General features: G+C 46.4%; 1 protein-coding gene and 1 long non-coding RNA gene across 16 annotated transcripts in view; one reads left to right on the forward strand and one right to left on the reverse strand.

Annotated features, from left to right (window-relative positions):
* Window positions 1–3,300, reverse strand: part of LOC146799129 (uncharacterized) — a 39,017-nt gene extending 35,717 nt beyond the window's left edge. The window contains exon 1 of the long non-coding RNA XR_014968850.1: window positions 3,168–3,300. This is a non-coding gene — a long non-coding RNA (uncharacterized LOC146799129). The remainder of the gene's footprint in view (window positions 1–3,167) is intronic.
* The window catches only part of FOXN3 (forkhead box N3), a 653,950-nt gene that overhangs the window by 347,111 nt on the left and 289,940 nt on the right, over window positions 1–16,899 (forward strand). For 10 of the 15 annotated variants that reach the window (XM_085626556.1, XM_085626564.1, XM_085626560.1 and 7 more), the window contains one exon: window positions 11,282–11,844. In XM_085626556.1, coding sequence (XP_085482682.1) covers window positions 11,296–11,844 — 549 coding nt within the window. In that variant the 5' untranslated portion in view covers window positions 11,282–11,295. Of the gene's footprint in view, window positions 1–1,519; window positions 2,038–3,275; window positions 3,856–11,281; window positions 11,845–16,899 lie in introns of those variants that run through there. The other 5 variants (XM_085626555.1, XM_085626563.1, XM_085626553.1 and 2 more) reach the window with 3 other exon arrangements.

Genomic DNA, 16,899 nt, shown 5'->3' on the forward strand with positions numbered 1-16,899 from the left:
GTCCCTTCCACTTAAAGCCCTTTATCAATGTGTTCTTCCTGATCTCCTCGGCCAGGGCCTCAGTCGCCAAGGCAAAGATGAGGGTGGAGAGAACACACCCCTGCCAGGTACCTCTTTCGATTAGAAAGCATTCTGTTCACCTTAACTTGTGCCCATGATGAAGAATATGGGATCTTGACACATGCCAGGAAACAGGGACTAAAGTTCAATTTTTGGAGGGCCTTAAACTGAAATTCCCATCCAATGGAGTTAAAAGCTTTTTCTAATCTAACAGAAGAAGAGCATGGGGGTCAACCAGTTCCTGCTGTCTGGTCAAGATCAAATTCAGCCTTCTTAGAAAATACTGAGTACCTTGGTCCAGCATTAACCCAATTTGATCGATTGCCTATGGTGTTTATGGTCTTCACCGGTCCGATAGCCAGTATTGTCGCAAGAAGCTTGGCTTCTACGTCATGAGTGAAATTGGCCGATATAATGTACATTTGGGGGGGGGTGGAGTTTATTCGCTTCGGGTATTGAACACTAATGTGGCCCTGCGCAAATTTCTGGGTAGAAGACAAGCGTGGGTCGCCTCTTCAGATAGTGTTGGCAGATGGTGATCAGGCACAGGAATTTTTTGACAAATTCCACTGGGAAGCTGTTGGAGCCCAGTATTTTCCCAGGTTGTAGCCCCAGTGTTGTTTCTGCAACTTCCTTCATTGTTATGGGATGTCCAGACCATCTCGATCAGCAGTCTGCAGTTGTCTGAGATGAAGGGTTTTTCAGCTCCGCCGTGGGCAGCGTGCGTTCTGCGTAGAGCGCTCCGCAATAAGATGTAACGGCGATGGCTGTGCCCTTGGTCAAAAGTAATGGCACCCATGTCATCAATGATCCTTGGCATCACTGTCACTGCAGACTCACTAGTGGCCAACCACTAAAGCAACTTTTCTGATTTTTTTCCCCCTATTCATATATCCTACTGTGAAAGGCCCTCCACAGCTGTCTGGCTGCATCTAGTGCGATGTCTTCCCTACTGGGCTCTGGAACTCTCCAGCTGTTGGAGGACAAATAGGGCCTCTGACACTACAGCTTCCTGTTCATCCCTCTCTGAGCGTACACACCACTACCTCTGACATTCTTCCAAACTGAACTGAAAGCCCTTTTTATATAAAAGGCATATCATTTCATTTATTTTCTTCCCACCAACCTCTCTAAGACCTATATTCTGCGCTGACCCTTGCTTTGAGGCTGACACGTCTTACCTCCATATAGCATTATATTTTATTTAGCTTTGTATCTGCTTACATCTCGTTGCTCAATATTTATAACTGATGTAACTTATTATTGTCTCGTAATGTTCTGTTTTGGTAATGTCCGTTCCGTGTAAGATCTCATAATTAAATAATACATTTCCACAGTAACTTGTGGAAGGAAACACGGCGTGTTCCGCTGTCTGCCAGCAGAGGGCGACGGATGGCTTCCTCTCCTGCCCCCCCTCCTCTCTCACTAATTACGGAAACTGTCTGGGTAGTAGTTTCTTGGGTCTGTGTGTGTGTTCAAGACAGTCGGGAGTTGGAAAGAGATAAAGAGGCCGTTTGTTTGGCCCAAGGCTAAGGCATTTTTGGTGTTTTCTTTCAAAAGACAGAACTCGCAGCTCAATCGTGGGTGTGGTCTGCACTCTGAGGGCGAGTTGGGAGTCGTGCCTGGAGCACAAATGGCCAGGAGATAAGCACCCCTGCTTTATCTGAGCGCATGCGGCGGCTTTTCAGAGTCCCAGGAAGGACAGGCATGGACACATAACGTGTTTTTTTTTCCCGCGTGAAGGCACCGGTCACCCAACTGCTTTGTCGCCAGAATGCCATCAGGGCTAGTGATCGTCTTGCTGGGCATTCGGGGGCCAGTCCGATAGAAACCCTGCGGGTCCGGCAAGCTGGACTATGGAGCGCTTTTCAGGAGACAGTAAGAAGTGTGTGGTTCCGGGAGGAGTCTGCCGCAGCTGTTTAAGACACGTGGATAGACAGGGGCTCGGTTTTCAGCGGACCCGCCACCATTTCAGAAGTAAGTGACGTGGCCTTACGCCTGAAACCCAGAATCTGTATACTTCGTGGGCTGAAAAGTTTGCACTCGCCGCTCCGTGACTCGAGTTTCAGACTCGGGGAGCGTCGTGCTTTAGAGTCTGTCCTTCTGAAGTCGAATCGGGGGGTGGGTGGGTTCAGGGCGTTGGGGCGAGGGGCATGGGTACGCTGCGGACAGTGGTTGGCGGGTGCGGAGTGCCCGTAGATGGCTAGCTGAGGACTTGACAAGGAGGGTGGCTGTAGTGGAGAAGTTGGAGGGATTACTCAACCAGAGATCAAGAGTGGGAGGTGTCACTGGATGTAGAAGGATGTCGCGTTGGAGTAGCTGAGGCTGGGGGGGTTAGTGGATGAAGAGCAGGGTGTGGGGGCGAGAGACGGTGGCGTTTACAGGAGCTATGGGGTTATAGAGAGATAGGCTCAGACGGCAAAGTTCAGGGTTGGGAGGTATGCAGGGTTCTCGGGTGGGCGAGGATGCAGGGCTTGTGGATGGTCAGTGGAAATCTGCTGGGTCGAGGGCCATGGACGCCCAGCCAGGAAGGTGTGTTGTGATCTGTTTTGGACGGTTCAGACTTTGGTGATGGGCACGGCGGGGGCGCTGACTTGAGATGCGGCTGCAGAGTTTACAGATGGGGTTTTGTGGATGGTGAAGTCACTCCCCTGCTTGTCTTCTCGGAGGCCATGTTTCCAATGCGCGGTGTCCCCTATACACCTTTGTCATCACGTGTGCTAGTCTAACTAGTCCGGTGGCCAGAAATCGTGACAACAACAACCAGAAAACAGTTTGTTGTCACATAGAAGCCCAAGACATACAGTGAGGTGGTCACTCAGTGCAATTTGTGTATGATGTATTAAATGGGACAGTGGGATTCCACCCTCACACTCCCTCACCATTGGCTCTTCCTTCAGATCACTCTACTTAAGCTTTCCCTCGGGCGTTTACCCCCCCCCCCCCCCTATAAGATGTGAGCCCCTCGCCCTGACTCGTATATCTCCTTGAGCTGTGACCCCTTCCTTTTACCCCACATTTCACCTCCTCCAAGTTCCCTTAACGCTGTGACTCCACCCCGTGACCTCCACGCTGTCGTTCTTTGATTCATCAATTAACAGCCTCACCTTTGGGCGCTCGTTCGACACCTTTCCTCTTACTGCAAGTCCCAACCACTCCACCCCGTCGGCGCCTGTTTCCAGCGCTCCGTCTGACCCTCGACAGCCCTGCTGCTCTTCGTACTCACTGTTGTTTCACTCTGACTGCCCACTCACTGCAAACAAATGTTCCCGAGTCGAGCCCACACTTTGCGGCCCTTTGCACTGTGCCTCTGGCCTCACCCCCGTGCCGTGACTGCCCTCGCCCCCAGAGTGCCCCCTCGCTGCCTCATTCCGCACTTCACTCCTGCTCCCTCCTATCCTCTGCCTCCACGTTCTATCCACTCCGACCTCCTTGCTCAGCCTCGGCGCTCTCTCCGCAGCCTCTGCTGACGCCCAGCCCACGCTGTCTCTCTCCCTCCTTCCCCCTCCCTCCCCCTCGCTCGCTCCCTGGTCATGTGCTGCCTTTTTGTTTGCAGTGGAAACAATTTCTCTCGTCCTGTAGCTCGGGCTGGAGGGAAGGAAGCCCTGCGTGCTGGCTCTGCAGAGCAGGGCGGCGAGCCCTGGAGGGGAGGACCAAGGCGTCGCCCCCACCCCGAGGAGCCCCTCTCTGCCCCCTCCACCCCTGGGGCTCTGGCAGCATGCAGGGCAGGAAACTTTTCGCAGTCCGGGGGGGCAACCGGAGCCTCTGACCCCTCCCCCCTCCTTCCACTGCCAGGTAAGTTTCTGTTGTCCTTCCTGCCGTGCGCGAGGAGCGGTGTTTTACCAACCCGGACCTGCACTCGTGGCACGTGCATGCATTGTGGGTCGTTTTGGTCACCATCCGTGGCGGGTGCACCCGGCCGTGCATTGCTGTGTAGTCCTGCTGGGTAGGGGGGAGGGGGTACGACTTTCTGATTCTTATGTTAAGTGGCGAGGGCGGGCTGTGTTACAATATACACGTTTTGCCAGGGTGCTGTGTGTATGACATACTGCTCTGGGTACTGGCTGTGCACATTGCACGCTGTTGGCTGCAACAGACTGTTCTGGTTACTGTCTGTAGCACAGATTCGCTGACCGTCACAGATCACGGAGGGGGTCTCGTTTTCTACATGTTGCCGTCTGCGATCACACCGTGCAGGTTCTGCCTCTCTTATGGTTGTATCATGCTGTCTAGAGTGTAAATGTGCAGGTTGCTGTGTGCACATGGCGTGCAGCGCGTCTCGCAAGCTGTTTGCACTGGCTGCCTCGCTGACATTGTGCAGGCTGCTTACAGAGCCTGGCGCGGATTGTGTAGATGCAGGCTGTGCATAGTTTAAGAAGGGTGTGACTGTGTCCGAATGTGTACCTTCACAAGTTGCACAGTGTGCTGGTTGCGGGGTGTGCTGATTGTGTGGCCTTGGACTGTGCACACAATGTGAGGGTACTGCCAGTGCCCTGTATTTTGTGCTTTAGCTTGTGTGGCCTTGGACTGTGCACACAGTGTGAACGGTGCTGTCAGTGCTCTGGTTTTGTGGTGCTGCACACATTATGAAGAGCGTGACAGTCTCATTGTGTAGTCGCACACGTTGTTGATTGTGGGGGATGCTGACTGCGCCGTCGATTGTGTGGCCTTGGGCTATGCACACATTGGGAAGAGTGCCGCTTCTGCTCTGGTCGCGTGGTGTTGGCTGGCACACATTGTGGAGCTGACTGCTTCAGATTGCAGGAGTGCCCAGGTTGTGTGGTGCTGGTGGTGCACACATTTTGAGTGGCGCTGACACAGTCACCAGCAAGGCCACACCGGAAGCCTTGCAGGACAGCTGTCAGCTAGTTTGTCTACCACATGTGTCGCAGGCGCACAGCAGCGGTGCGGCCGCCTTCAAAAACAAGAAGTTGGTTTTGAGTGGGCTGGGCCAGTAGGAAGGGTTAGGCAATGGCAGCAGTTATGGAGGGAGGCCACTAATGGCACTGCATAAGAGCACTCGTCAGTCTCCTAGCAACAGCCCAACTGACTCAGTCTCGGACCAATCAGCATTTCCTGCTCTATTTTTTTCTTCCACGTACAGTAGCTGAGAGTGTTGAAATGTGAGCTCCGCTCTGCAGCTCGCTCTCCCCTGTCTGCCCTTTGCCCCCTCCTTCACACGGCAGCTGGTCCATCCAAGATCAGTGAAATAAAATGTGCACCGGCATTCCCTGCTCTTCCCCCTTTTCATTTTACGAATTATGTTGTTTCCGAAGTTAGTCTCTGCAGTAAAAGAGGTGCCCCCCCCACCCCAATCCCCGCCATTCGACATTCCTATGACACTCTTTTGCACGGATGACGTGTCTTTGCTTCCTCCGTCGACTTCAGAGCAACTTTGTATGGGGCACCTCGTAATGCAACATCGCAGAATCTCTCAAGAGTTTAAAATTCGACCCTTTCCTCCTAAACACAGAAATAATCCTAATTAACACATGTTACACGTGGCGCTGTACATTTTGGCGTTGATTCCGAAACTTCTGAAACAGGTAGAGTGCCAACGCCTCTACTGGGAGACCGCGCGCCCCCATTCAGAGGCGAAGCCCCTTCCCTGCGCCCTGATGGGACTGGCGGCCCACGCCTTCACTCCCAGGAGGCGGTAAATCACTGACACGCGCGCCCGCCTCATTGCCTGTCCTAACCCCGCGGTCGGAGTGCGGTTTCTCTTTTGTTGGATAAAACTAGGCATAAATATCTTGTGCTGTGTTTGTTTGTGCCCGCGGTGCCTCTTTACTTAACCTGCCCATATTTGACTAACCCTCATCTCGGCCTCCCATTTGCCGCCAGGACACTAAAGAGATGCTGTCGCGTGGACAGTAAATGATTTATTCATTAATCCCTGCGACAGGCTTAGAGGCCGTTCTGATTGAATCTCCTTGGCACGGACCTGCTGGAAGACCAAGTTGCTGAGTAAAAGAATGCAGTGGGTGAACATATGGATTCGTTAATTTGTAAAGTTCTGCAAACAGCAGAAGCCAACTCTGTGCGCTTTGTGTGCAATGCACAGGGTTAAATGTGAATTATGGGCAGAAGTGATGTTGGTCAGATGTGGTTGTAAGTGGGGCCTTTGAATGCCCAGGTGTGCCAGCTGACCAACTGATCAGATAGATACAGGTGGAAGATAACGTGAGACCACACCAGAAAGTCTTATGCCCTGATTCGGATTTGGGGGCAAATACTGAAGAGAGTGCCAACACCAGTTTGAGGCCGACTCTTTATTAGACCCTAGGCACGAGTTGCGCGTCCTTGAGGGGTTTGTCCACAGGTCAAACCTGGCGCGGTTCGGAGAAGAGCAAGGAGTACCTGTTCTGTTTGTGAACCTCGGAATGGGGACAAAACACACCTTTGGCTCTTTATTTCCTAATCTTCCTCAGTAGCGAGCAGTGAGTATCGGTCACAGACACACACTGGCCCAGGAGCATGATTGTGGCTAGATTCACAAAGGCCAGTCTGAGTTGGTGAAGCTAGGGAAACTATGGACATCCACTACCTACAAAATGTGTGGAATGGCTAGCACTAGATCGGCCAGTGGCATTTATCCGTACTACATCTCTGTGAATCATAAGTCCACATGCCATCCGCTCACTACTATCTGAAGTGCTCGAAAGGTGAAAATGGTGCAAGAAAGTCTCTGTTCTTTCTGAACTTGCTGATGGAGTCTTCTAAATGCCAAGTTTCTATGTGCTAAGGACTCATGACAGGGGTGTGTGTCTACGTGGAGCCCAAGTGCTTCTTGCATGTTTTTAAAGTGGTTAGTCCTCAAACTGACTCAGAATATGTACAGTTACTAATGAAGTGCATCCCCGAGGACAAATGTGGACAGCTATTTACTTATCTGGCGGAGTTGTTTAATCGGCAGCAGATTAAGCAAATGTTTGCTCAGCTCCGCAGGACTCATGTGATTCTGCGTTTCTCTGTCTGCCATGAGAGGGTAAGGGAAACTGGTATCACATTCTAATGGAGGAATGCTACGAAAGTACATTTGGAAACTAAAGTGTGGTGGGCCAGACCTTTCGTATCACTTGTGTGTTCATGGCGATGTACCTTTCTTTCCTGCAGACTGTAGAGACTACAATGCTGAACCACACCATGAACCCTTGTACTATTTCAACAGGTGCAAAGTTCCATGGGACTCTTAATGACGTCGGTGTATGTTTTACTGCCAGCTGCATATTTATTTCCAAAGGTTGTACTGGGAAAACATTGCCATTGATGCAGGTTGTTACTGTAGTAACATGGTTTTCTATGCATGTTGTACCTGGGATACTATTGCTGTTGATGCATGTTATACTTGTAGCCTTATTGCCTTTTCTAGGTTAAAAGGCCGATGTTCGTCCATGCAGATTTTACTTGGTGGAGAATTGACATGTAGAAAGGGTGTACATTAATTGGTTGTTTTGGGGAAGTATTGTTGGTGATTCAGATTACTTGTGGTGGAAGGAGTACATTCACTGGTGCATGATGAACTTTAAAGGCCATCATTGTTGGTGCAGGTTTTGTGTGGGGGGCATCTAAGGTGATGTTTGTTCTTGAAAAAATGATTGCCATCAATGCATATTGCACTTGGAAGAGTATTGCTATTGCATGGTGGGCTTGGAGGGCTGTTGTGGTGATTGAGGTTGAACGTGGTGCATTGTCATGTATGCAAGTTGTACCTTCAGACTGTATGTGAAAGAGCATTTTTAACAATAAAGGTTGGATTTAGAGGAGTTTCTGCATTAATTCATGGACTTCGAAGAATATCCTACTCAAGGCATTTTTTACAGGGGGATCATCCTTGGCAATACAGTTTTTTTTTTAGATGATGATTGACAGCCATGCATATTTAACTTTGAAGAGCATTGTTGGAGGTTGTACTTGGAGGATTTTTTTTTGGTAATGCAGATTGTACATGGTGGAGCACTGTCTTCTCTGTACGTTGCACTTGCAATTTGTATTTGGTGGAGGATCCCTGGTAAAGGAAGGTTGTGTTTGGGGGACCGTCTTTACTGATGCATGTTATACATTGAAGAACATGGTCTTTGATGTAGTTTTTATATGCAAGGCAGTTGACCGCCATACACATTATACATGGTAGAGCATCACTGGTCTTGCAGGTTCTAGTTAAAGGAGTATCACTGGTGGTACAGTTTGTACTTAAGGAAGTGTGGTCGGTGATGCAGTTGTATTTTAAGGGTTTATTTATAAGATCATTAGAGGAGACAGCTTGTTTTCGGAGTATTACCTTCATTGATGCATTTTACACTTCAAAGAGTTTCTTCAATGGAGGTTTTACATGAAGGAGCATCCTGAGATACACAGGTTGTGTTTGAAAGACAAAAAATATCTATGTATATTGTACTTGGAAAAGCAACGTCGTACTTGCATGTTGTGCATGGAGTTGGCGATACCGGTTGTACTTGAAGGAGAACGATCAGCGATTCAGGTTGTACTTGGACGAGCATCAGAAGAATGAAGTGTTTGTCCCTCTGGGATGAGACTGGCAGATAAGCAAATTAAACGGAAAGAGAGCAGCATGTTGTCATAGCAACACTGCAATTAAATTACTTTTCTGTCTGCCATCATATAATTTTCCTGTTTAGGAGCTCCTGGGACCTACCACTTACTTCCATTTGCAGACGCTGCCAGAGTTAAGTTCGGGGGACTAGAAAGACAGCGTTCAGTTAATTTTTCTTTTCTGACTTCAAGCCTCGCTGTCACAACATGGACACAGTGTTGCTGCTGTGCCTATAGAATGCGTAAGTTAAACTGCACTGAGATGACAATTTAGGACCTGTTCATAGAGAAATTACTTTGGTAGGTCAATGCACTCGACGTGTTGTCTTTGAAGGCACAACTTGCCAGTTGTAATCACGCCGTGCTGATCCAAGATTTAATTTTCCCTAAAATCAGCATCATAAGGACTAGTGGCTAACTGGTCCACTCCACTGGAGCCTACAGGTGTTGGTGTGACTGGCTTTGAATGAAGGGGCAAGATAAATGATGACACGTGTGGGTAGTGCAGATTTGATTATCTTTGGCTAAAGGTATACCCTATTTTTGTTTGACTTTGAAAAAGTCAAACATTGCCCATTCGTTACAGATTTCCCAGCACTTTTGATCTATTTCAGTTATCAGCCATGTATCTTGGATTGAATACATGTATTCTTGTATTAATGTGGCTGGATTGTGTGCACATCCTGATGTGTGCTTGTCTTGTTCGAGCTCATGCACATACTATTTTTTTCCTTCCTCTTGTACACATATCTTGCATTATAGGTGCACCTCAGTCTTTGCGTCATGGCATTCACCAGTGATAATGTTACTACACTAGCACATTCTTAATCACCATCTTTTTTCGCCCCAGGAGCATAATCCTTCATAAAGTTTAGCATCTTTCTTACCGGTGCAGTCCCGTCCACGCCTCTTGGGTTTCTCTCCAAGACGGGTACGCTAATGAGGTAGCACTCCATCCTCAGTTCTGTAGATCCATATCATGAATGTAGATTCTGAATACACTTAACGAGAAACGGTAAGTTGAAGTAATGGTCAAAGTTTTTCAAGCCAGGGGTATTTCACCCTAAATGTTTTTCAGACTGGAAGTTTCAAGCGAAATCCTTCAAAATGTTTGGCTGTCATTGTCATGGCTGTGCCATCCACAGACATAATCAGCCTGCATCGTTTGTAAATCAGGAGAGTAATCGAGCAGACCGTGGATTACTCCATCTGCACCGCACCAGGTTTATGCACTCGTTAGATGTGCAATTTATGTTCTGTTTTGTTTCGACTTAGTGCTTCCTGAATTTCCTTTGAACAGTTTTCAACCCACAGAAAACACCAAAGTGCTTTGAAGCAGTAGCATAGGTTGGTGATATGAATCCCATCAAAGTATATGTTAAAATTAGAGTTTACTGATAGATGGTTTATGTTTTTGCCACTTGGGGCCACTTTCCAACTGTTGAGCAAAACTGGGATGCATTGTAACAAGTGCATTATTCTTCAATTATTTGCGTAAAAATTGCAAGCACCATTACAAAGTGGATTACAGTTGAGATCTAGCATTAAGCTTGAAGATATGCCATCATGTTTAAGAAAGTTTGTAGGAACTTGGGGGCCTCACCAGTGGTTTCGTTATACAAATGCTACTGTACAGACTTTTAATTAGAGCTGTAAACATAACCTCTCATTTTACAATTTGTTTTAGGTGATTACTACAGATTATGATCATTTTTAGAAAAAAATGCCACGAGGTAGTCAAATATTCAGGAAAGTAGTATTAATTCATGTTGGTTAAGAACTGTTTCCTTTTTTTCTGCAGACCAACCTTTAAGCTTCTATGCTGCAATTAGGAGTTAAACACATAGTTCTTCTGAAAGTTTGCTGAATTTTAGAAGCAAAAGCTAAAATCGCAAAATTTCAAAATACTTTGGATAGCAAAATTTAAAAAAAATTGTGCATGCCTTTAGATTAATTGTATGCCTGTCCACACTTTGCCGCCACTATATAGAATATGTTTTTAGGAGCACATCATGTAGGTTTTGAAACAAAACTTTATGTATGTCACTTGTAGATTCCTTCACTTTCCCTTTTTAGCACACATACCCCTTATAAGTAAAAATATATAAAAGTAGATTGTTTGAGCATGTATTCAGGACTCTTCCTGCGTTCTGTAAAACATAAAGCAGCTGGTTGCATTTTACAGCAGTTATGTGCTTTCCACCCAACAATGCTATGATATTTTTAAGGCTTTAAAGATCAAAGACAGTGTTTAGACTTTCACTTGAATGTGGCTTATCGTTCATAGTAGTGATCTGATACATAGCTTATAAAATGTTAAATCAGACACTGATTCAAGATGTAGTATTGAAACACAAGAGTCCAAGCCGGAAGTCCTTTTATATTCTTCACTGCAGGGGTCCGCAATGAGTACATGTTGTTGCTGGTTGTAACTTATTTTCATTACTGAATCTGGCCAGTATGCCATTTATAGTAAGAGCGGGATGCTCTTTGAGCTGGATCCTTTAGGTCTAATGTGAAGTGTTTACTTTGAAATGGTAGACATTGTGCTGTTAAATGTCTCAAATCCAAGATGGATTGCTGCAGATATGTGGTCAGTGTTTTTGATATCTTTGTAGTTGTTTGCCTCCATTTCTTAGCATGACTCTCTCTCGCTTTGCTTTTCTAGGAACATTGGTCTAAATGGGTCCCGTCATGCCTCCCAGCAAGAAGCCAGAGGGCACCGGTGTTAGTGTTTCCAGTGGACTAAGTCAGTGTTACGGTGGAAGTTCCTTGTCAAGTGCCCTACAGGACGACGACGATTTAGACTTTGCTTTACCAGCCATCAAACGTGACAAAGAAAAAGGGGCCATGGAGGATGAGGAACTCACCAACTTGAACTGGTTGCATGAGAGCAAGAATTTGCTCAAGAGCTTTGGAGACACAGTTTTACGGAGTGTAAGCCCTGTCCAGGATGTGGATGAGGACACGCCTCCCTCCCCGGCGCACTCAGACCTCCCCTATGATGCCAAGCAGAACCCCAATTGCAAGCCCCCTTATTCTTTCAGCTGCCTCATCTTCATGGCCATTGAGGACTCGCCAAGCAAACGCCTGCCTGTCAAGGACATCTACAACTGGATTTTGGAACATTTCCCCTACTTTGAAAATGCCCCCACGGGTTGGAAAAACTCTGTGAGGCATAACCTGTCCTTGAACAAGTGTTTTAAAAAAGTGGACAAGGACCGCAGCCAGGTAAGCGTTGGTTTGCAGGGCCACCACAGTAAAGCGACCCATTGGCCTATTCAAGATATGTTACATCATCTTGCATTTTCATTGCATGCAACTGCCATTAGCGTGAGATCACAGCAATGCCATCTCTCTGCAGTAATTAAGGGCACACCTGTTGGTTTGATTGAGAGAGTATGTGGTTCTGGTATGTCCCTTGTAGGAAGAGCTTGGTGTGATTCGATAGGTCCTGGCATATAACCTGATCAGGGTCGATGAACTTGTCTCTGTCTGTAAGCGTGCTAATGTTTTCGAGGTATGTAATATGGTATTAAGAGCACTTCAGCCAGCTCATTTGTTATTCATACCTGATTTATGAATCAAAGTATGGTACCCAGTTATTTTGATCAAACGTCTTGCTCTGGAGGTTTGGGATAGCTTTGAAAATGTGGTAAGTTGAATTCCTGTAAGTAAAATGCTGTGTTTGTTTGGAGTAGCCTGGTGTGAAATAGGTCCCTGTACTTGAGGGGTTTCTCGCTTTTGTAGAGAATTATCGCACCAGGGACGAAAGATTAAAAGTCCACTTTTTATGGCCTTCCTGAATGCGAGGTGGTTTTGCAAGTGAAAGGCCTTGCTCTGAGATCCTTGTGCTTGAACGTGTTTGCTGGTTGTTTTGCCTCATTTTATGGTCTTTACTAGAGCCCCGTTCTCAAGTATAACACTACTTAATACCTGTGGAAATGGCTACCTCTGGGGTTTTGTGAACCAAGCTGAAATGGTCTAGAGTTGATATGATGAGAGCAGTATAATTGTTTTGTCTTCTGATTTGTTCTATTTATTTCACCCTGGCTTTGCTGCTAATAAAATCAGCAAAAAGGTAAACCTGCTGCACAGATTTTCGTGCAACCTGAACGTCACAGTATTCAGTCGCCTCCTCCTTTACTACTATATGCATTCCTAATAAATATCATTAAAATGGGGATAGTAACACACGACACTGTTGAGAAGTGCATCCAGCTGTTTCGAAGTGTGAGATTTGCAAGTGGTAATCTCACTGAAGCGGGAATTGCCTTCTTGCGGTGGCTGTGGTAATTTACAGGCTCAAAACCCTTCACATCCTGAGTTGATCACTGAATTTAAGGGTCTGTGGTGGAAGAACAGTGGTGCAATCTGATGCTTGAACCTTTTCACATGCATCTTTATCACCTCTTGTTGTTGAGGAGCCTCGGTGTTTGGACTATGTTACAGTGCTTGCGTTGTGGCTTCACAGATAATGTTGTGCAAATTCTATCAGACATTTTTAAAAATTATTTAAATACTAAAAGTGCTTCTCTGGTCTTTGTATTTCACTGGTCCTGATTGTCCAGACGGTAACACAGCGCTAGGTGGATGAAGTGGACTATTGACTGAAGCAGTGTTACTGGTATTTTGAGTTGTCTGTTTTGTGTATTGTGAATGTGATGCATGTATTGTGTGATTCATAAAGCTTTATGTTATGTTTTGGTATGATGTACGTTATATGTTAAGAGTTATTCTCCATTTAATATGGTCACATGGCTCTGTTGGAGTTGAGGGACATTCTCATCATGGTCTCTAGTGTCTGGTTTTTGGTTGTTTAAGTTGTTGTGTGTTGCATGTGTATGATTCAGTTGTGGGTTTGATTTGGTGTGGCAGGAGGTCTTTATCACTTTGGGTACGTGGTGTATGGTTACCATGGCGCCTGGATAGCTGTCCTTCATTGGCTGTCAAGAGGGAGTAATCATTTTGAAGGAGCACGGGCAGAGCTGGAGAGTTGTGGAGTCTGGTGTAGCAGGCAGGGGACTAGTGTCTGCAGACCTCGTGGTTTTTAGGTCGAGCCTAGCGGCAGCAAGTATGCTATGGAGGCCTCGCCTTCTCTCCGCCCATATTTTTGATTGGCTGGTGTCATTATCCTCGGTAAAAGCTGGCTTCCGATTGATAATGAGGCTTGTTAGTCCCTCCTTGTTACTGCCCTGTCACCATTTGTTACCTTCCATTAGACTGGATCTTTTACTTGTAGTGTTACACGGGCTCCTTCATAAGTTGGTAAGCAATATTCTTTTTAGTTATTTGCAGCGCGGTCCGCTTTCACTTTAGCTGCTGCCCTTGTTTATTTAATTAATTTGCTGCAGGGGCCGAAAGGGAGTATTTCTACTCACTCATGCAACAGGTCATGCATTTACGCAAGTTTGAGCTATAACAATGCCTTTTATTTATGTTTTTAAAAAATAAATAAAAGGCATTGTCATTTACAATGCCAATAGCTTAAACTCCCGTAAATGCGAGACCTATTGCTTTGCAAATGCTTGTTTTCAGGTGTTAATGTGCGTTTTAGACCCATGCCAATGGACATTGCTCTGCACGTGATCAGAAGTGGGCGTGTTTTAGATGTGTGGGGCTCCACGTGCTGACAAAAGGTGGTTCCTGGCTGCAGAAGCGTAGATTATCCCCATTTGGAGACATTTTTCCCCAAAGGTTGATAACGCGAGGTGACCTCTCAGGAAGAACAGGAGGACAGCCCCTCGGACAGTGTGTTGACACTTACACTAGTTAAAGTTTGGATGACATTTAAAGAACTAACTGGGTCCGGGAAAGCTTCGCTCATAATTTGAGAACGGGTTCTGTTAGGAGCACGTGCTTAATTCAGTAAGATACATTCACATGGTGTCACTTGTAGAAATGCGTGAAGTGACGACCACGGGTGGAATTTGCGTACTCACCTGTCCTGCTTGCAAGCGCCTATTGTGGCCTAAATTTAGCAGAGGTTAACCCTATCACAAGTTCTCATACTGGCTCCAGTGCCACCCCCGCTTTTACAAGTTTTATCAGAGTTGACATTTGCTTTTTTTGGGGTTGACTGGTAAAAGCGAAGTTTTTACCTCCTATTCTTGAAATGCCCTTATGGGCCAGTTATTAGTGTTTCACCACTTTCCTTTTGTTACATTAACGTTTATTTGGAAAGCATGATGTTTAATAAAGGCCAGCATTTCTAGGCGTTGCAGAAATGGAAATTAGCTGAGATCACGAGGTGGATTGAAGTATATAGGCAGCTTTTAATATGCGTCCTAAAGTGCAAAAATAAAGATATTTGTGAAAAAACAGAGGAAAGGGAGTTCTTGTAGGGGCTGGGACTGCAAATGTTCTCCAGATCGGACACTACTTGTCAGAGGTATATGTATCCAAGCACGATTTGCAGGTCGGAGGCGTTTACTGATTTGTGCTAACTAACTTTAGATGCATTCAAATCTGGGGTGTGTGAAATCATGTTTTTATGGCCAGTACTGTCCATAATCAGAATAAATGCCTTGCAGATGGGTAACCAGTACAAGGCATACAAAATTTCATCTTTTACTCAACTCCAGCAACTTCTGAGCTCAACCTACATCGCCGAAAAAGCGCTTCGACGCCTCGTCAGGGATAGTAAGCACTATAGAAATGCAATTACAATCCAATGCACTACATCACCCCTCCATAGGTGATGCACAGTAAACGCCCTGCAACCTACATTGTTTTTATCTGACTTCCGCAGGCACTTGTCTGACCGTGATATACACCGATTGTGGTATCACCCGGAAAAAGCAGCTTCAGTGAATTAATCTCCCCACATTATGGTGGCCAGTGGTCTTCCCTGAGCGGTTATTGCCCCTCTGGAACAGGCACTTGTGTATTTTACCATGTGGATTGTTCTGCAGCATTGACCGTCAGCATCACATGACAGGGTAATCTGCTGAAGACCTTCAATGAAAGCAGAGTGTCATGTCAGTACAGTACCACAGTGAAAAGCGAGCTGTATGAAGTGTTTACATGAACATTGAAGATTCAAAAACTGAATGCCATATGCCATGACTCTATTTCCCACTGTGCTGTGGGGCTTCACTGGACACACATTGGTGGAGAGTTCTGTGGTGCTCTGTGTACCAGCTACCACAATCAGTGCTTATGTCTTTGGATTTGGAGTTTCGAGTGAGTGTACACGGGAATTGCTCCTTTGCTGAGACAGGTACTTGAATGTTTTGTCATTTTAATTGTTCTGCACCATTCAGCGTGAGCACTACCTAACCAAGTAAAATTTCTACCACCTAACAAAGTTATAATTCTCTGCAAACGTCGACACGAGAGTAGGGGATTAACCCACCGAAAGTCAAACTGTACTGTTTTTAAGGAGTGGAGGTTATCTCATCTGGAATCTTCAGTATTTTACTGTTTCACCAAAGTTGAAAAAGGAAAGATGCAAGGACTACTTGTACCACAGTGCAGTGGGGCCCTGCTGAATGCGCACATCTGTGTAAAGTTGAATTCTGCTTTGTGTGCTATCAAAGTTTGTCTTTTATTGTTCTGACTCTACTCAGCCTCTTTAGTGCCCAGCACTGGTATTGAAACACCCAGTGCTTTTACTAACACAAGATGTGTATTTGGAAAAGCTCATGTTCACTTTTGGGTCTGTAGGCGCTGGAATAATAGATGTGTATTGTTACCCAACTCAGTTGTACTCACTTTACCGACCACAGAAGGATGAAAGGCTGACTGGACTCGCTGGGATTCAAACCTGTAATCGCGAGGTCAAACACAGATTTCGAGAGTGAATGCATTAGTCCACCGAGCTACCAGATTCTGCAGTGGCCACTCCCTTTACTGGACTCTAGCAGTCTCAGCTCTAAAATGGGTGCAGGGTAGTATGGGAAGCACTCCTCCCTGACCCTGCAGGAACCCCTGCCTTTACCCTTCGCAAACATTCTCTCCACTAATGAGAGATGTCCAGCACTGCCACTGATGCTTCCACTGCTTGTAGTTGTCTTCAGGAGCCTGCGCTCTAATACGAGATGCACACCTTTGGGCCTGCAGCATCCACTCCTTTTGTCTGACCCCTGCAGTCTCTGGTCGAAGTGTAATTCAGTGTTGCACTGGAGGCACATCCCAGGTCCTGCCTCTAGTGGCCACTCCTTTTACCTGACTCCAGCAGTTCTCAGCTCTCAGTGTAATGCAGCGCTGCATGGGAGACACACATACCGGACCCTGCGGGGACCACTGCCTTTACCTGTCTCAATCACTCACTTCTCTCATAGG

Source organism: Triturus cristatus, chromosome 9 (genome assembly GCF_964204655.1).
Source record: "Triturus cristatus chromosome 9, aTriCri1.1, whole genome shotgun sequence".
Lineage (NCBI taxonomy): Eukaryota > Metazoa > Chordata > Amphibia > Caudata > Salamandridae > Triturus > Triturus cristatus.